Source organism: Erythrolamprus reginae, chromosome 1, assembly GCF_031021105.1.
Source record: "Erythrolamprus reginae isolate rEryReg1 chromosome 1, rEryReg1.hap1, whole genome shotgun sequence".
Taxonomy (NCBI): Eukaryota; Metazoa; Chordata; class Lepidosauria; order Squamata; family Dipsadidae; genus Erythrolamprus; species Erythrolamprus reginae.
In genome coordinates, this window is record NC_091950.1 from 398,564,482 (window position 1) to 398,585,130 (window position 20,649).

At 40.8% G+C, this 20,649-nt stretch overlaps 2 protein-coding genes across 2 annotated transcripts in view; one reads left to right on the forward strand and one right to left on the reverse strand.

Moving 5' to 3' along the window:
• Window positions 1–20,649, forward strand: part of SUMF2 (sulfatase modifying factor 2) — a 323,736-nt gene that overhangs the window by 112,546 nt on the left and 190,541 nt on the right. The gene's annotated exons all lie outside the window — the stretch shown is intronic.
• GUSB (glucuronidase beta) overlaps window positions 9,591–20,649 on the reverse strand; it is a 32,776-nt gene continuing 21,717 nt past the window's right edge. Inside the window, exons 10-12 of the mRNA XM_070735065.1 lie at window positions 18,699–18,875; window positions 16,162–16,297; window positions 9,591–10,078 (exon numbers count right to left, since the gene is read on the reverse strand). Of these exons, the coding sequence (XP_070591166.1) occupies window positions 9,924–10,078; window positions 16,162–16,297; window positions 18,699–18,875 (468 nt within the window). The 3' untranslated portion in view covers window positions 9,591–9,923. The remainder of the gene's footprint in view (window positions 10,079–16,161; window positions 16,298–18,698; window positions 18,876–20,649) is intronic.

Sequence of the window (20,649 nt, forward strand, 5' to 3'; positions counted from 1 at the left end):
AAGAAAAAGTAGGGTTTTAAAAAAAAAAAGTGTCCCAGGAAGTAGTTTTCTTGAACAATTTAATTCTCCCTGCCACCTGCCCCCCCAAATCTACTTGTCTCCCATGTGTTGGTGGATCAGAAGAAGAAAAAAGGGCCCTGACATCTTTCCCCCCAAAATCAAGGTTTTCATAGGTCAGACAAGCCCTTTTTCTAAGATTTATTAGAAATCTTCAGACCTGGGAGGTCAGTATGTTCCTTGGTGCTTGTAATGCAGTTTTGAATGGATGAGGGCTTCTTGAGATACCAGAAAATGTCTCCATGAAGCAGATGGCTCCATTGCATCTGGTATATTGCCATTCCCAGGAAAGATTTCTGTCACTTGATTTTCAGGAGGATTCAAGGGGAAGTAGCAAGAGAAATCTATACCCTTGGAAGAGGAATATTTCTACCTGGTCAACTCTAAGGAAAAGGTCCAAGTGGGCTCTGGTCCGGAATGAGATGAAAGTTTTAAGAAAATACAATTACTTTGGGGCTCAATTCAATTTTCTGATTCAAAACAAAGTCAAAAATGATTTTCGTTTTGCAGATTAATATCTCCTGATCTGAATGAACAAAAATTGGTCAAACCAAATTAAACATTTGCTTGGATTCTTTCAAAACCGATTAAACATGACCTAGTAAAACTAGTAAAAAAGATGAAGTATTCAGTTTCCATTTTTTTTAAAAAAATGTATTAAGCATGGCCTAAATATTCAATGTGTGTTCTGTCTTGTATGTTTGATCTGACAACTTTTTGATGTGCTTCGAACTCCAGAACATTTCCATCTCGATTGGAGTCATTCCATTCTTATTTTTTATTTTATTTTTGGTTCAACATAGGACTGTGACATTCTGAGATTGAAATTCAATTTTGCTAACAGGGGAATTAAAACCATGTAAATATTGTAAGAATGTTTATTTGTTGCACATAACTTTTTTGGTATAAAAATAAACGTAGAAATTATCTGTGGATGAGTTTGCAGAATATTTTGTAATCTCCTGTGCTGATGTGTCTCCAGCCCTCACTGAAATCATAAACTCTTTGATCTTCAGTTACCAAACATTAGCCATTTCTTGTACTTTTTAAATGGAGCGTTCATGTTAAAAAATGCCACTTTTAAACCAAAAAAATCCATAGGGTTGCAGTGGCTGAATTCAAACATTGTGTTAAGCCACACTTTCTTTAAGGACTGTTCCTTAAAGCAATTGGTTGAATTCATAAAAAGTTAAGGCATAAACCATTGGTCATTAATCACAGTGACTAGGTTTATGCATCATTTGATTTGCTTGTTTGTAACTTAGTATTTTGTGGCAAACATGCACAATTGTGTATTCATTAAATGATGGGAAACGATCACGAGACCCCAATTTAATATTGGGTTCATAGTGGGCTGTAAGCCATAGTTATGGGTGTTTTGGTTTGGTTTTGTGTGTAATGGCAACCCAAACATTGTGCATTGACAGACTATGGATAATATCTGTGAAGAGTGGTGCTTTTTTGAACCCCCTAAGCATGTACAGTATAATGTTCTGTCAGATGCATAAAATATTTTGACAAAAATCAAAATATTTTGATTTTTCACACAAACACACCCACACACACACCGAAATGCCTCTACTGCCACTGAAGGAAGACATGCAGGTGACATACATCCCACAGTACCTCCCAGGGAAGACAGAATGATCTCTAGAACTGAGTTAAGAGATTCACCATGATAAGGTGAGTGTTTTGTGATATGCCGTGTTTCTAAATTGAGATACATTTTCATGAGAGAGGATTCCTATTTTTGTTATATTGAACCTAGAGTGCAGGATATACACTCTTCCTCTACAGCAGTGTTTCCCAACCTTGGCAACTTGAAGATATCTGGACTTCAACTCCCAGAATTCCCCAGCCAGCATTTGCTGGCTGGAAAATTCTGGGAGTTGAAGTCCAAATATCTTCAAGTTGCCAAGGTTGGGAAACACTGCTCTACAGTACACTAATTCAACTCACTGTGGATCCAATAACCCATCGGCCTTCCGCAAATCTTTTTCTAGGCAACGTCAACATTCCAAATAATATCCGAGAAATGTATAGTATTCATTAAATGACGGGAAGGTCAGCCAGTTCCTTGCAAATAGTCATACTTCTATGGTTCTTGCATTTTTTTAATGGGTTCATTAGCCAATTGAATTGCCTTCTAGGAATGCTGTTCCAGTTATGCTACATTTACAATGAGTCAACCCTTAATTGTGGCATTACATTGATATTAATTCTATAGTATTAATAATATTTGCTTATCCATTTTATTTATTTATTTGATTGATTGATTTGATTTGATTTTTATGCCGCCCTTCTCCTTAGACTCAGGGTGGCTTACAACATGTTAGCAATAGCACTTTTTAACAGAGCCAGCCCACAATCCAGGTCCTCATTTTACCCACCTCGGAAGGATGGAAGGCTGAGTCAACCTTGAGCCGGTGATGAGAGTTGAACCGCTGACCTTCAGATCTACAGTCAGCTTCAGTGGCCTGCAGTACAGCACTCTACCTGCTGCGCCACCCCGGCTCCTTTTAACAAAATGTCCTTTATAACATTAGTCCTTTTCTTACATTTCCATGTTTCTACCGTCTGTTTTTATTAGCCAACCATTGATAAAACAGGTTCCATGTCAAAAAAAAAATTCCTTTTCCTTAATTATCAGTCTATCCATTGCTGCACATTAATATTTTTAAAAATTACGTTTTCATTGTAGGGATTTTTTTTTGTCTTATCAACCATTGTTAAGCCTACATTATGTGGCAGTTGCCTGTCAGTTTGAATTCTAAAGTTTCGGAGCACTTTAGCTTCTTCATTTCTTGTGACTTTATGATTCCATCAGTTCTTGCAGGCATATTATTATTATCATCATCAAATTTATTTGCTGCCCATGTCACAGTTCAAAGTAGCTTGAGTCCATCAGTCAGTTCTACCATCAAAAATATTTTGGCCAAGATTTCCTATGTTCATACCGTGTTTCCCCGAAAATAAGACATTGTCTTATATTAATTTTTGCTTCAAAAGTTGTGCTACATCTTATTTTCGGGGGGTGCCTTATATTTCTCAAATAAGACAAATTCACAGGCAGAAAAGCTGACACCCCCAAAGAAAGTGTACCATACGGTACACTGATTACGGTACAGTACCTGTCAGTATGGCACCCACACACACAAACGATGGCACTTATACGATACAACAGTATACTCCCGATATTGCAGCTTCCGGCCACCAGAGGAACTGCAGTCTACGCACTATAGTGGAGACTGTAATGGCGGTGAGACAGCAGCAGACTGTCTGCTATACTGGATGGTACAAAACGATGGAAGGGGCCAGCAGGGGACGCCACATTATTACGGTACCGCTATGAACAGCGTTGAATGGTACCGTATGTTTTTCCACCGTACCGTATGTAAACTTGACTACGCCTTATTTTTTGGGGGTGCCTTATATTAGCAAATTCTGCAAAACCTCTGACATGCCTTACTTTCGGGGTATGTCTTATTTTTGGGGAAACAGGGTAGTATTTTTCATGTACTTACACAATCCATGCTACTCCTGTTTGTGTTATTTGAGTTTCATGTGTGCCTGAGGCTTAAGTATCAGACAACTTTACTGTTTCTTTACCTAAACCGTAGCGAATGATGTTGAAAAAAGATTGTTTCTTCTAAAACTTGTCAAATAGTCATAGAATTGAGCATCTAAAATTTAGTAAATGATTGCCAGGTTTCTCAAGTAAGAACAAAGCTAAATATCCTTGTGTTAAGAAGAGGAAAGAGAAAGAGAGGATTGGGGCAGGAGGAAAGACCTTTCTGATATATTAAAGTCCTAAGATAATGTTAAAACCCATGGCATAGTTTATTTATGCTTTACTGATCTTTCAGAGACAGGCTGGGATAGAGAAGATGTTCACCAACAGGATGACCCAACCAGGAAAATGAAAAGCAGAACCACCTTCCCCATTCTGAAGCTATCTCCTCTTTTTCAAATTCATCAACCAGTATCACCTCAACCTCTTTTTTTAATCCCACTTCTCCACATATGATGACCTTGTCCTATTTTTCAAATTCCTCTTCCTGTGGAAATGTAGCTTGGTTTTTATCAATCTTGTGGTCTGTGATTAATGCATCATCTCTGTGTGTAGGGTCAAAACAGGCAAGATGGTGGACAGAGCAGCACCATTGATGCCCTGGTGCTTTTGCAGTATCAATGCGTGAAATTAAGGGCCGCGGTTTGGCCTATGCGCTGCCAACCTCACCCACTTGCCCATTTTTATTTCCTCTTACGGAAGCTAACTGGTTTGGTGTCTGTGTCAGCTTAGCCCCAAAATCTGAAATCTAATATTCCAAATTTACTTTACGACAGAGGGTTGTCCTCTGCTCAAAGAACAAGGAGTCCTTACCCGTACTTAGAGCAAAGTCATTGAACATCCAACATGAGACTATTGATTGATTTTAAAAGCTTTATTTTAGCAATATAAGTACACTTTCACTCTCTCAATCACATGTTCCAAGAAGTATTTCTTGCTGTTAGCCAAGTGGCAAAATGGACAATGACATTCAGGGAGAGTTCTTTGGGATGGATCTTCAGTGGAGTGAACATAAGAAGAGCCATGCTGAATCAGGCCAAAGCCCATCAAGTCCAGCATTCTGTGTCACCCAGTGGCCCACCAATTGTCCATGGGGATCGTGAGCAGAAAGAGAAGGCAAAACCCTCCCTTTCCCTTGACCCCCAACAAATGGTACCCAAGGGAATCCTGCCTGCCTCAACCAACATAGAGGCGGCACATGGACATCCGTTTCAGTAACCACCGATACACTTGGCATCCATGAATCTGTCTAATCCTGCCTTGAAGCTATCAAGGTTGACAGCTGTCATGACCTCTTCTGGAAGTGAATTCCATAAACCAATGATGCTCTGGGTGAAGAAATATTTCCCTTTATTTGCCCTCACTTTCTTACCTGTGAGCTTTAGGGAGTGCCCCATCATCTTAGTATTGTGTAATAGAGAAAATAATTTTCTCTATCCACCTTTTCTATCCCATGCATGATTTTATACACTTTGATCAAGTCGCCCTTTAAACACCGTCTTTCAAGGCTGAAGAGACCAAGGCGTTGCAACCTGGTTTCATAAGGGAGGTGGCTCCATTTCCTTGATAATTCTTGTTGCCCTTTTTTGCACCTTTTCCAGTTCCATTATATCCTTCTTGAGGATATATCATGCGTTTACAGTGGGGGTGTCCCTCTGACCTTCCTGCCAATCAGCTTAAAGCTCTGTTGGGAGAATTGGCGCTAGACCTATGGTTGGGGGTCACCACAACATGTTAAGGGGTCACCACATTAGAAAGGCTGAGAACCACTGCTCTAATAGGATGTAAATGACAAGCAGTCTGCAAGGAATATAAATCCTTCCATTCCCTACTATCCAGTCAGAGCTGAAGAAGCTTCTTGGATGAGAAGCAAAATATCTTCAAAGAAAAAACAAAAGTCCAGTTTGCCTCCATCAAAAGCACCTTTGGAACAATCCTTTCTGTGATTGAAGCAACAGCTCTGGATGCCAGATGTGCAGAGCTATCACAGCGCAGGGCCAGGGGGTTGCAGTACTGATTGTGGAGTTTGGCTCAAAAGTAGGGTAACTGGAATGACAGGCTCCAGCTATTTACGATAAAAATCTCAGGAATGAACAATGAGGTTTCTGTCTCTGCTAATCTCCCAAATCTTCTTCCCCCACGTAGGTGGAATTTTACATAAATGTAATTCCTATGTAGGTTTGCAAATACTACTAATTTGTGTCTTGATTACATGCTTTCAAAATCATTGAAACGTGTTATTTTGTAACTTCTGTTTCATGTGGCAAAGTATTCATTTTTGTGAGGGGGGGGGGAAATGCCATTATGGGAGGAAAACTCTTGGAAATGTTTGTGATCTGAAGGCAATCAACCCTCGCCAAACATTTATCTATCTATCTATCTATCTATCTATCTATCTATCTATCTATCTATCTATCTATCTATCTATCTATCTATCTATCTATCTATCTCTATCTATCTCTATCTATCATCTATCTATCTATATCTATCTATCTATCATCTATCTATATCTATCATCTATCTATCTATCTATATCTATCTATCATCTATCTATCTATCTATCTATCATCTATCTATATCTATATCTATCTATCTATCTATCATCTATCTATATCTATCATCTATCTATCTATCTATCTATCTATATCTATCTATATCTATCTATCTATCTATCTATCATCTATCTATATCTATCTATCATCTATCTATCTATCTATCATCTATCTATATCTATCATCTATCTATCTATCTATCTATCATCTATCTATATCTATCTATCTCTATCTCTATCTATCATCTATCTATATCTATCTATCTATCTATCTATCTATCTATCTATCATCTATCATCTATCATCTATCTATATCTATCTCTATCTCTATCTATCATCTATCTATCTATATCTATCTATCTATCTATCTATCTATCTATCATCTATCTATATCTATCTATCATCTATCTATCTATCTATCTATCATCTATCTATATCTATCATCTATCTATCTATCTATCTATCTATCTATCATCTATCTATATCTATCTATCTCTATCTATCATCTATCTATCTCTATCTATCTATCTATCTATCTATCATCTATCATCTATCTATATCTATATCTCTATCTATCATCTATCTATCTATATCTATCTATCTATCTATCTATCTATCATCTATCTATATCTATCTATCTATATCTATCTATCTATCTATCTATCATCTATCTATCATCTATCTATCTATATCTATCTATCTATCTATCATCTATCTATATCTATCTATCTATATCTATCTATCTATCTATCTATCATCTATCTATCTATCTATCTATCTATCTATCATCTATCTATATCTATCTATCTATCTATCTATCTATCTATCTATCTATCTATCTATCTATCTATCTAATCTATCTAATCTATCTATCTATCTACAGTATCTATCTATTGGATTTATATGCCACCCTCTCCGAGAACTCGGAGCGGCTTACAACATATGAAAAAGATAATTTAAAAGATCTTAAATCCAATTAGCTTAAAATTAACCAATTTAAGAAACCCAATTTATTTCAAATCACTCGCACTCATTCACACATTTCATTCAGCGACCAGTGGGCAAGTACTTAATAGCCCGAAGCCTAACAGCACAAATGAGTCTTCAGACTCTTGTGAAAGGCAAGAAAGGTGGGGGCAGTACGAATCTCCCATGGGAGCTGGTTCCAGAGGGCTGGAGCCCCCACGGAGAAGGCTCTTCGCCTAGGTCCCACCAAGTGACATTGTCTAGTTGACGGGACCTGGAGAAGCCAACTCTGTGGGACTTGACTGGTATTGGTCTATTTTGTAAAGCTGTAGGAACACTGAGATGTCTGAAACTACACACAACTTTTATTTGTGATTAAAACCAGAATATGAATATAAATATTTGGGGCCACGTTCTTGAGTGCTCGTTTTTCTCTATCATGCAATGGGCTCCCTGTGAGAGGAGGCCATTATATTTTAAAGTTATATAGAGCCACACGTTCCTTGAATAGGAATTCATTTAGAAGAGCATTCGTGATCACAATACAGTATAAAATAAATCCTTCATATCATGACTTAGGCCATATACGCCAGTGATGACGAACCTATGGTACACATGCCATATGTGGCACATGGAGCCATATCTGTGGGCATATGAGGCATTGCCATATGTCAGGTCCAGCGTGCATGCACATTTATTTATTTATATTAATATTATATTTATATTTATATTATTTATATTTATATTATTTTTATATTTATATTTATTTTTATTTATTTTTTTATTTTTTTTATTTTTATTTATTTTTATTTATTTTTATTTATTTTTATTTATTTTTATTTATTTTTATTTATTTTTATTTTTTTATTTATTTGTTTGTTTGTTTATTTATTTATTTATTTATTTATTGGATTTGTATGCCGCCCTTCTCGGTGGACTCGGGGAGGCTAACAACAATAATAAAAAAGCGTGTAAATCCAATACTAAAACAACTAAAAACCCCTTATTTTAAAACCAATCATACATACAAACAAACATACCATGCATCAATTGTAAAGGCCTAGGGGGAAAGAGTATCTCAGTTCCCCCATGCCTGACGGCAGAGGTGGGTTTTAAGGAGCTTACGAAAGACGAGAAGAGTGGGGGCAATTCTAATCTCCGGGGGGAGTTGGTTCCAGAGGGCCGGGGCCGCCATAGAGAAGGCCCTTCCCCTGGGCTCCGCCAAACAACATTGTTTAGTTGACAAGACCCGGAGAAGGCCCACTCTGTGGGACCTAACTGGTCGCTGGGATTCATGCAGCAGAAGGCAGTCCCTGAGATAATCTGGTCCGGTGCCATGAAGGGCTTTATAGGTCATAACCAACACTTTGAATTGTGACCGGAAACTGATCGGCAACCAATGCAGACTGCGGAGTGTTGGTGTAACATGGGCATACCTTGGGAAGCCCATGATTGCTCTCGCAGCTGCATTCTGCACTATCTGAAGTTTCCGAACACACTTCAAAGGTAGCCCCATGTAGAGAGCGTTATAGTAGTTGAACCTCAAGGTGACGAGGGCATGAGTGACTGTGAGCAGTGACTCCCGGGCCAAATAGGGCCGCAACTGGTGCACCAGGCGAACCTGGGCATGTTGCATGTTGGCCTGCTGATTTTCAGCCACCTTTTGGCTGTTTTCACTCCCCGGCAGTGTTCCCTCTAAATTTTTTGGGGGGTGGGCGGAAAAGTATAGTGTCTGAGCGGCAGTCCCTTCGGGACTGGGCGGCACAGAAATAATAAATAAATAAACAAACAAACAAATAAAAAACCCACCCTGTTTTGCCTCAGAGAATTTCAAAATAAAATACTGTACTGTGTGTCTATAACAGTGAGCTCATAACAGGGCAACTCTATCAATATCAAAATGCCACTTAAATAGTTGAGCTAGTTTCAAACTAGATTTTGATTTTCTTTCTCCCTTACTCCCATTCTTTTTCTTTCTCTTTTCCTTCCTCTCTTTTTTCTATGTTTCTCTCTCTCTCCTTCCCTCTCACTCTTTCCCTCTCAGCGTCTGGGCAGGTTTGAAAAACTCTGAGTTGATGATGATTTTTAAGTGAGCGATTGCTCACTGCTCAGCTTAGAGGGGACTATGCTCCCCAGAGTTCAGGAAAACCTCCCAAAGCTTGGGGACAGCGAAAAATGGGTCAACAGGTCAACCGGAAATTCACTTGTGTGCGTCACCCCCAGCTTCCTTTTCACTGTCAGAGGTCTTCAGGAACCTCCTCCACTTTGGACAATTGCAGTCATGCCTGTCACATCTCGGCCCATTTCTTCTGCAGCCGGCAAGGCTTTTCCTAAAGGCCTCTGCAGCTGATAACAGAGTTCTGGATCGATCTGTTATCAGCTAAAAAGGACTTTAGAAAAGTTCCCGATACAAAACAGAATTAACAAAACGTATTCAAGAAGGGATGAAAAGTTTGTAAAACACTTTAATAAGGTTAAGAAACGTTTTGACCCTTTAAAATGTGCAAATGTTTTTCAAAGTCAGAGAAAAGTGTCCACACCGTAACTTTTTGTCTGACTCCTTGTAAGGATAGAACAGAAAAAAACCCCATGATTTCCAAATTTTGTCACCCGTTCTATTAGCGGCTTCGTTGATTGGATTTCATTATTTCAGTACATTTCTTCTTTGACATTTAATCGCAGAAAAGTTACCTGTCTTTAAATGTTCTTTCCGTAGAACATCTGTAACACAAGCCTCTTGAAATACCTGAGAATTGAGCAAACTTGGAGAAGTCTGCTTTAGGGCAAGCAGGCACTGCACGGAGCTGATGGCATCTGAAATCTGGATTCATTGGCAAGCTTCCAGTATCTTTCTTTCAAAACGAAGGCAGAGGCTTTCGGTTGACGTTGGCGAGTGAAAATCCCTTTCTTGTTACCCATGACGCGTGACACCCCTGCAGACAGGAAAGGGCCCCACAAAACAAATGGGTATAATTGAAATAATAGACAAATCATGTTTAGCTACAAACAAACCAGAATCTTGGGGAACCAGCACTTGGGGAAAAAGAATCCTCAATCTGAGTATTGTATTGGCAGTTCTGTGTTAGCAAATACTTCAGAAGAAAAGGATTTAGGGGTAGTGATTTCTGACAGTCTCAAAATGGGTGAACAGTGCAGTCAGGCGGTAGGGAAAGCAAGTAGGATGCTTGGCTGCATAGCTAGAGGTATAACAAGCAGGAAGAGGGAGATTATTATCCCGCTATATAGAATGCTGGTGAGACCACATTTGGAATACTGTGTTCAGTTCTGGAGACCTCACCTACAAAAAGATATTGACAAAATTGAACGGGTCCAAAGACGGGCTACAAGAATGGTGGAAGGTCTTAAGCATAAAACGTATCAGGAAAGACTTCATGAACTCAATCTGTATAGTCTGGAGGACAGAAGGAAAAGGGAGGACATGATCGAAACATTTAAATATATTAAAGGGTTAAATAAGGTCCAGGAGGGAAGTGTTTTTAATAGGAAAGTGAACACAAGAACAAGGGGACACAATCTGAAATTAGTTGGGGGAAAGATCAAAAGCAACATGAGAAAATATTATTTTACTGAAAGAGTAGTAGATCCTTGGAACAAACTTCCAGCAGACGAGGTAGATAAATCCACAGTAACTGAATTTAAACATGCCTGGGATAAACATAGATCCATCCTAAGATAAAATACAGAAAATAGTATAAGGGCAGACTAGATGGACCAGGAGGTCTTTTTCTGCTGTCAGACGTCTATGTTTCTATGTTTCTATGAATCAACGTATCAGACTGGGCAGACACCATTGTTTCTTAGGTCAGCTCCTGGATTTGGTGAAATACACAACTACCCTGTTTCCCCGAAAATAAGACGTACCCCGAAAGTAAGGCATGTCAGAGGTTTTGCAGAATTTGCTAATATAAGGCACCCCCCAAAAATAAGGCGTAGTCAAGTTTACATACGGTACGGTGGAAAAACATATGGTACCATTCAAAGCTGTTCATAGCGGTACTGTAATAATGTGGCGTCCCCTGCTGGCCCCTTCCATCGCTTTGTACTGTCCAGTACAGCAGACAGTCTGCTGCTGTCTCACCGCCATTACAGTCTCCACTACAGTGTGTAGACTGTAGTTCCTCTGGTGGCCGGAATCTGCAATATCGGGAGTATATTGTACCATATAAGTGCCGTCGTTTGTGTGTGTGGGTGCCATACTGACAGGTACCGTACTGTAATCAGTGTACTGTAGGGTACACTTTCTTTGGGGGTGTCAGCTTTTCTGCCTGTGAATTTGTCTTATTTGAGAAATATAAGGCACCCCCTGAAAATAAGACGTAGCACAACTTTTGGAGCAAAAATTAATATAAGACAGTGTCTTATTTTCGGGGAAACACGGTAGAAATAAGCCTGAGACACTGGAAACTCTGCATCCCCATGTCCAACTTAACTCACAAACCCAGGCTTATAATTAATCATAATTAAAGGATTCACCCCATAAATATCCCTGAACTGACTCTGCAAACAAACTCGGCTGTATTTTTATCCTTCTGTTTCTTCTAGAAGCATGCATTCATAGATGTCTTGTTGCCTGCTCAAGCACCACTTTTGAGCTGTTGCTTTCAAGGCTTGATTTTTTTAAAAACCTGAAACGTGGTGGTGTCTGGATTATAATGCTCTCCATAGACCATTTTGAGAAGTGTAGGGAGAGGAAACGAAACAGAAATACAAGAGCTTGTTTTCATTTGCAGAAACGGGGCTTAATGATAAACTAGTTTTGGTTCCAGATAACAAACTATGCTTAACGAAAGCTAACTTGCAGGTCTTGATTTATTTATCATTCAGGCCTTTCTGCCATTTATTACTTAATTCGAATCCTAAGTTGGTGTGATATGGTATTATGGGTTACCATGTTGTGCAAACATGTAATATTGAGTTTGCATAACATAGCGGACTAAAATAAAATGGGGTTCAGTAGTTTGCAGTTGACTATGATATATGCTAAGACTTGTTTAACACACTGTCTTAAGGCCGGGGTGTCAAATTTAATTGAGGGCCACATCAGGGTTGTGTTTGATCTCGCGGGGGAAGGGGACATGATCAGGGTATGTGTGGTCAACTCAGGAGTGGGCTACTGCCCGGACGGGAGGGGGAACGTAGTGGGGTAGTAAAAATGGAGCTCCACTCCAGAGCACCCAATTTGCACTGAAAGATGTTGAAAGAAAATGCAGGGCCTCCTGCATAAGGCACGCCCATAGCGTGGTAATAAAAGCTTTGGTAGCCCTTCACTGGATATATGTTTATCCCAGGCATGCTTAAATTCAGTTATTGTGGATTTACCAACAACGTCAGCTGGAAGTTTGTTCCAAGCATCTACTACTCTTTCAGTAAAATAATATTTTCTCACATTGCTTCTGATCTTTCCCCCTTGTTTTTGTGTTCACTTTCCTATTAAAAACACTTCCCTCCTGAACCTTATTTAACCCTTTAACATATTTAAATGTTTCGATCATGTCCCCCCTTTCCCTTCTATCCTCCAGACTATACAGATTGAGTTCCTGATAAGTTTTATGCTTAAGACCCTCCACCATTTTTATAGCCCGTCTTTGGACCCGTTCGATTTTGTCAATATCTTTTTGTAGGCGAGGGCTCCAGAACTGAACACAGTATTCCAAATATGGTGTCACAAGCGCTCTATACAGCGGGATCACAATCTCCCTCTTCCTGCTTGTTATACCTCTAGCTATGCAGCCAAGCATCCTACTTGCTTTTCCTACCGCCCGACCACACTGCTCACCCATTTTTAGACTGTCAGAAATCACTGGACTGTCAACTTGACATCACTCATCTTGGGGACACCTGTAGTGAGCAAAAATGGGCCCATGATCTCCGTTTTCATCTGGGACATCCTCCTGCAACGCTCTGCCAGCAAAAACAGAGCTCGGGTGGGCTGTGCACAGCCCTCCTGAGCTCTGTTTTTGCAGGCAGAAGCACTGCAGCCGGCCCTTCACTGTTTCCACAATGGCCCTATAGGTCAGATCTAAGCATCCTGCGAGCTGGATCAGGCTTAAGACATCCCTGTCTTAGGCCATGTTTTTCAGTTAGTGTGATGATAGGGCGGTAAAGCACAGTTTCAAACCGTAGCTTGATATTGCAGTTTTGGCTTGGAGGCTGGGCTAACAAAATATGTTGTACTCACTTAAAAATAGTATGCCCCATGAAAAAACTAGTGTCAGGCCAGTTTTTTAAAAAATCTGATATACTGCTATAAAATGAACCAATAGATTTATATGGACCTTGTCTGCACATCACACTAAGTAAAAAACAAACTACAAAATGGCCCAGTGGTATGCATGTACTGACCAGCACCAAACAATGTTGTAGTGTGGCAAGGTAAGCTCCATTGCAAACAGTGATTGTACCTCACATTGATATGTTTAGGAAGTGGCACAAAATTCATGACTTTTGAGTAGTGACTGGGGGCTTCTGAGCCTCCGAGTTAGAAGCTTGCTATATCTAACAGAGTTGGTAAAGTCTTGTCAAATACACTATAAACAAGTTGTCAGGCCGATTTATCTATTATCTTGTCAATTTATCTATCTACCTACCTACCTACCTCTCTCCCTCTCTCTCTTTCCATCCATCCATCCATCCATCCATCCATCCATCCATCCATCCATCCATCCATCCATCCAAATAAGGTTCAGGAGGGAAGTGTTTTTAATAGGAAAGTGAACACAAGAACAAGGGGACACAATCCGAAGTTAGTTGGGGGAAGATCAAAAGCAACATGAGAAAATATTATTTTACTGAAAGAGTAGTAGATCCTTGGAACAAACTTCCAGCAGACGTGGTAGATAAATCCACAGTAACTGAATTTAAACATGCCTGGGATAAACATATATCCATCCTAAGATAAAATACAGAAAATAGCATAAGGGCAGACTAGATGGACCATGAGGTCTTTTTCTGCCATCAGTCTTCTATGTTTCTATGTTTCTATCCATCCATCTATATCAGCAATAAAACAACAATACTATAAAATACATTAAAAAAAACTAAAAAGCCAATCATTCCTAATTCCAGGCCTGCTGGAAGAGCCAGGTCTTAACGGAAGACCGGTAGGGTGGAGATAGTACGGATCTCCGGAGGCAATTGATTACAAAGTGTCGGAGCTGCCACAGAGAAGGCTCTTCCCTGAGGCCCTGCCAGCCAATATTGTTTGGCGGATGGGACCCGGAGAAGGCCGACCTTGTGGGCCCTTACTGGTCGCAACGAGGTATGAGGCAGAAGGTGGTCTTGTAAATAGCCTGGCCTTGAGCCATTTTGAGTTAGATATTTTGGCCTGACATAAGTAGAAAAGTGCCGTGGGAATGGTGGTTGCAGGAGAGGGAAGGGTAATAGCCACAACAAATTATTTACATAGATTCAAAGTCATTCTTTCTTCAGCACCAGCCAAAAGTACAGAGGAGGATCGTGGATGTTGATCATCACCTCGAGGTTCAACTACTGTAACGCTCTCTACATGGGGCTACCTTTGAAAAATGTTCGGAAACTTCAGATCGTGCAGAATGCAGCTGCGAGAGCAATCATGGGCTTCTCTAAGTATGCCCATGTTACTCCAACACTCTGCAGTCTGCACTGGTTGCCGATCAGTTTCCGGTCACAATTCAAAGTGTTGGTTATGACCTATAAAGCCCTACATGGCATCGGACCAGATTATCTCAGGGACCGCCTTCTGCCGCACAAATCCCAGCGACCGGTTAGGTCCCACAGAGAGGGCCTTCTCTGGGTCCCGTCGACTAAACAATGTCGTCTGGACCTAGGGGAAGAGCCTTCTCTGTGGTGGCTCTGACCCTCTGGAACCAGCTCCCCCCAGAGATTAGGATTGCCCCCACCCTCCTTGTCTTTCGGAAATTCCTTAAAACCCACCTCTGCTGTCAGGCATGGGGGAATTGAAACATCTCCCCCTTGCCCATGTAGTTTCTGTGTATGATTCGACTGTGTGCTTGTTTTTTATATATTGGGGTTTCTTTTGCATTTTTTAACCTAAAACTGTAATTTAGATTGCTAAATATTAGATTGTTACTATGTATTGTTTTTTACCATTGTTGTGAGCTGTCCCGAGTCTACGGAGAGGGGTGGCATATAAATCCAATAAATCTAATCTAATGTAATCTAATCTAATCTAATTTGTGGGTGTGGGGATGATGGATGAACCTTAACCTGGGTGGAAAACTGTAGGAAAAGTTAGTATCGGGTTGACTACAGTTCGTATCCCACATGGCCCTGTTAATAAATTGGAATTTGGAAGAAGGCCAAAGTTTGGACTCTGATTTATTTCTCTGATGTTATTTGGAACGCTGACACAAGTTGTCACACAAATATCTTTGCAAGTAGTTAAGTTTTATTAGTTTTTCCTGCCTCGTCACTGAAATATTTATGCAAATATATCTGTTCCAGCCCAAACATTCATTCTAATAAACCCAACCCTAAGCATTTGGCAGGACAATGTAGAAACATAGAAGTCTGACGGCAGAAGAAGATCTCATGGGCCATCTAGTCTGCCCTTATAATATTTTCTGTATTTTATCTTAGGATGGATCTATGTTTATCCCAGGCATGTTTAAATTCAGTTACTGTGGATTTACCAACCACGTCTGCTGGAAGTTTGTTCCAAGGATCTACTACCCTTTCAGTAAAATAATATTTTCTCACGTTGCTTTTGATCTTTCCCCCAACTAACCTCAGATTGTGTCCCCTTGTTCTTGTGTTCACTTTCCTATTAAAAACACTTCCCTCCTGGACCTTATTTAACCGTTTAACATATTTAAATGTTTCGATCATGTCCCCCCTTTTTCTTCTGTCCTCCAGACTATACAGATTGAGTTCATGAAGTCTTTCCTGATACGTTTTATGCTTAAGACCTTCCACCATTCTTGAGCATAAAACGTATCAGGAAAGACTTAATGAACTCAATCTGTATAGTGGCAGCTTTTATCTAATAAGCCCTTACCTTGTTCGGTCATAAAATCAGCAAAGTTCCAGATGAGTTCTCCAATCACGTACTCCTGCCTCTTTTCGTCTAATACAGCATGATACTCCTTGAGCACAGCTTCCTGGTATTCCTCAGAGAACATGAGAGGGGGGTCCTGCAGGCACCAGAAAAGCAGGGAAGGGTGAGCACAAATCTAACAAAATAACATTTATCCTCAAGATGCCCTATTGGCAACAGTAAATGGCTACAGAGCACCATCCAGCTCCTAGAGTAATCTTCTATGAGGATTCAGAAAAATCACTTAATTACTACAACACGTTTAACCTGATACCTGCATTTTCCCATTTGAACAATAACAATAACGCCGGAGTGGCGCAGCAGGTAGAGTGCTGTACTGCAGGCCACTGAAGCTGACTGTAGACCTGTAGATCAGCGGTTCAAATCTCATCACCGGCTCAAGGTTGACTCAGCCTTCCATCCTTCCGAGGTGGGTAAAATGAGGACCCGGATTGTGGGGGGCAATATTGGCTTGTCTCGGTCTAGCTATGAAACCTTCGACAACACCGAGCAGAGAATTTTAACAGAGTGTGGATGTGTGATAAAGCCAAGACACAGACTTAGTTAAATAAGTATTATTTACATATAAACAAAATACAAACAATCCAGAATAAGCACAAAGCAAATACAGAATAATACACACTGAGCAATTACAAGATTAGCACAAAGCAAAATACAATATAGATAATAAGCATGAAGCTAAAATACAATATAGATAATAAGAGCACAAAGCTTATACAAGCACGAAGCTTAAACACGACTCCCCCATCTCTCAGGCAAAAGTAAAGGAAGTGACCGAGCAAAATAATGAGCTTTTATAGCTTCCATGAGGAAGTGATGAAACAGCCTTGAATAACTCTTTGAGTGCACATTAACTCTTTAAGTACAAGTTTGGTACAAGTGTACAATATGCAGTTTACAATGGCAATCCCTAACAACCATGTACCTTGTAGTAACAGGCAATATGCTGGCTCTGTTAAAAAGTGCTATTGCTAACATGTTGTAAGCCGCCCTGAGTCTAAGGAGAAAGGGCGGCATAAAAATCTAATAAATAAATAAATAAAATAAATATATCACTTCACGGTGCTTTACAGATCTCTCTAAACGGTTTACAGAGTTCAGCATATTGCCCCTAGTAATCTGGGTCCTCATTTTATGCACCTCAGAAAGATGGAAGGCTGAATCAACCTTGAGCCTGGTGAGATTTGAACTGCCGAATTGCAGGTATCTGGTAGTCAGCAGAAGTAGCCTGAAATATTGCATTCTAACCATACGATGGACTCTAAATTAATTCAAGGACTGGATGTGTACAACACTCTAAATCACAAAAAAAAACAATTACCACCCTTAGAATGTTGTTGCAAATCACAGTTGCTGTGCCTCTAGTTACAACCTTGTGAAAGTAGTGTATGAACTTATCCAGGGAGAACATTTAACTCTGTCCCTTGCTTAGTGCAAGATCTGTGATGCAAAATACAGATAAAATATCCTTGACAATGATGCTCCAGTCTTTGCTAAAATACCCCCAGTAACAGAAAGCACCTCCATATAAATTTGTTTCACACAAAACTTTTTATTAGTATTACATTTCTCCTATGATTAATCCAAACAAAACATGTGTATTTTGTGTAAGAATACGATATTTATGGTACAGTAATACCTTGTCTTATGAACTTAATTGGTTCCGGAAGTAGGTTCATAAGGCGAAAAGTTCGTAAGACGAAACATTGTTTCCCACAGGAAACAATGTAAAAGCTATCAATGTGTGCAAAAAGAAAAAAAAATTGCAAAATGACGCTTTGCTGGGCGCCGCCGCCTGGCTGTCACCTTTTAAAACAGCCGGGGAGCTTGTTGGTGTTCTCCCTAACCCGAACTTCTGGGTGCGGCGTTCGGGAGAACACCGAGAAGCCCCCCGGCTGTTTCAGAAGGTGACAGCCGGGCGGCGGCGCTTCTCGGCGGCCTCCTGAACCCGAAAAGTTCGGGTTTGGGAGAACGCTGAGAAGCCCCCTGGCTGTTTTAAAAGGTGACAGCCAGGCGGCGCCCAGCGGAGCGCCATTTTGCGATCTGCGGTGGGTTCGTAAGCCAAAAAAAGTTCATAAGAAGAGGCAAAAAGTTTCCGAACCCCAGGTTCGTATCACAAGGGGTGAGGGTTCGTATCACGAGGTACCACTGTATATGGATATAACAATAGCACTTAATTTATATACCACTTCATAGTGCTTTACAGCCCTCTCTAAGCAATTTATAGTCAGCATATTGATCTCAACAATCTAGCTCCTCACTTTACCCACTTTGGAAGGATGGAGGGCTGAGTTGGCAGTCAACAGAATTAGCCTACAATACTACATCCTAACCAGTGCGCCACCCTGGCTCTTTTAAACCCAGTTCCATTTGGAAAAGCCTTGGTAGAGACAGGAATTAATGCCCTTAGCATAGAAAAAAGTCCCTGAAAACTGCTTTCTACTGCTGCAATTGCCTCTCAGAATTGTAAGACTCACAGCATGGAAGCCACTGATGGTGTCAGCTCCATATTCACTCTGAATGATGGGCTTTTGGTGGGTAGTATACCAGTTCTCAAACTGTGTCTTCAGCTGCAGCCGGATCACTTCCAGATGTCCTGCATCGTGGTACCAGGAGAAGTAGCTATTCACACAGATGACATCCACATAAGGTGCCTAGAGGAATCTGAGGTTAGTTCAGAGGATGAAGGAGATCCAGGAAAATCTAAAACTCCTCCTTGTATGAAGCTGCTGGGTCTGTTCTCTTTGACTATTTACTTGGAGAGTACTGGCGCCCTCTTATGGCGAGCCAGCCAAAACTCTTAAAGTGATATTACTACTTAAATACAAGAATGAAAATTGGTACCCTGTGATGGCCAAAATGCTCAAATGTTCTGATTCACATTCTACTCTGAATCACAAAACTGTGTAAATGGAAGGCACCACAAGGGCCAAATAGTCTTACTTTCTGAGACATGAAGGATTTTAAGCCATCCTTGAGAGGTGGCTCTCTAGCCTCATGTTAAAACCTCCAGAAACGGAAAACCCACAACAATGTGCTAAATACACTTTAAAATTACTTGGAGGAAGTACAGTATACTACTCTAGATACGATCTGCTCCACATGCGAGTATTCCAAGTTACGAGCCGCGATGCGAGCGAAATTTCTGTTGGACACCCGAGCTCAAATTCGGGATACGAGCCGAGCTTCCACTAGGTGGCGCAATAATCTCCTTGCTTCCAGTTATCTCAGCGCGAAAAACAAAGTCTAAAGGCATTCGTTTGAGATGCGAGTTGATCGACTTATGAGCTTGGGTCTGGAACGAATTAAACTTGTATGTCGAGGTACCACTGTATTTCGGTTTGGGTATGAGCACATTTCTCTGATATCCACTGAAATAGAATAGGATAAAACAGTTGGAAGGGACCTTTGAGGTCATCTAGTCCAGCCTCCTCACAAGGCAGGAAAGTCTATACCTCTATAAATTGCATATAACAAGCACTAAGCAATACACACTCCCCCCTCAAGGTAAAGACAAACGTAAATGAGCAATTCAGCATCATTGTAGGAGAGAGTACTGGCGCCCTCTTATGGCGAACCAGCCAAAACTCTTAAAGTGATATTACTACTTAAATACAAGAAACTACAATAGGCAGTTTAACATGGCAATCCCAAATAACCATGTACCATGAACTAACACCAGTGATGGTGAACCTTTTTTTCCTCGGGTGCTGAAAGAGTGTGGGCACACACTATCATGCATGCGTGAGTGCTCACACCTATAATCCAATGCCTGGGGAGGGTGAAAACAGCTTTCCCCACCCCCCAGAGGCCCTCTGGAGGCCAGAAATGGTCTGTTTCCCAACTTCTGGTAGGCCCAGGAGGCTCGTGTTTTGCCCTCCCCAGGCTCCAAAGGCTTCCCTGGAGCCGGGGGAGGGTAAAAATGCCCATCCCCAAGGCTCTCTGGAAGCCAAAAATGCCCTCCCAGAGCCTCTGTGTGAGACAAAAACCAGCTGGCTGGCACACACATGAATGTTGGAGCTGAGCTAGGGCAACAGTTTGTGTGCCAGCAGATATGGCTCCACCTGCCACCTGTGGCACTGGTGCCATAGGTTCACCATCACTGCTGTATATCATTTAAGACAGATGGTTGTCCAACCTCTTCTTAAAAACTTCCAGTGTTGGAGCATCCACAACTTCTGGAGGCAAGCTGTTCCACTGATTCTAACTTCCATAACAGGGGTGTCGAGCACAATTTCATTGAGGGCAGCATCAGGGTTGTGTTTGACCTTGAGGGCTGGGGTAGGTGTGGCCAGCTCAATGTCACTTATGTTGGGGGTGCTTGTGGTGGCCCGAGCGCTCTGCCAGCGAAAACGGACTGCTGAGCTCCATTTTGGCTGGCACAAGAACCATGGGCCAATCCTTTGCTGTTTCAAAGGTGGCCCCGTG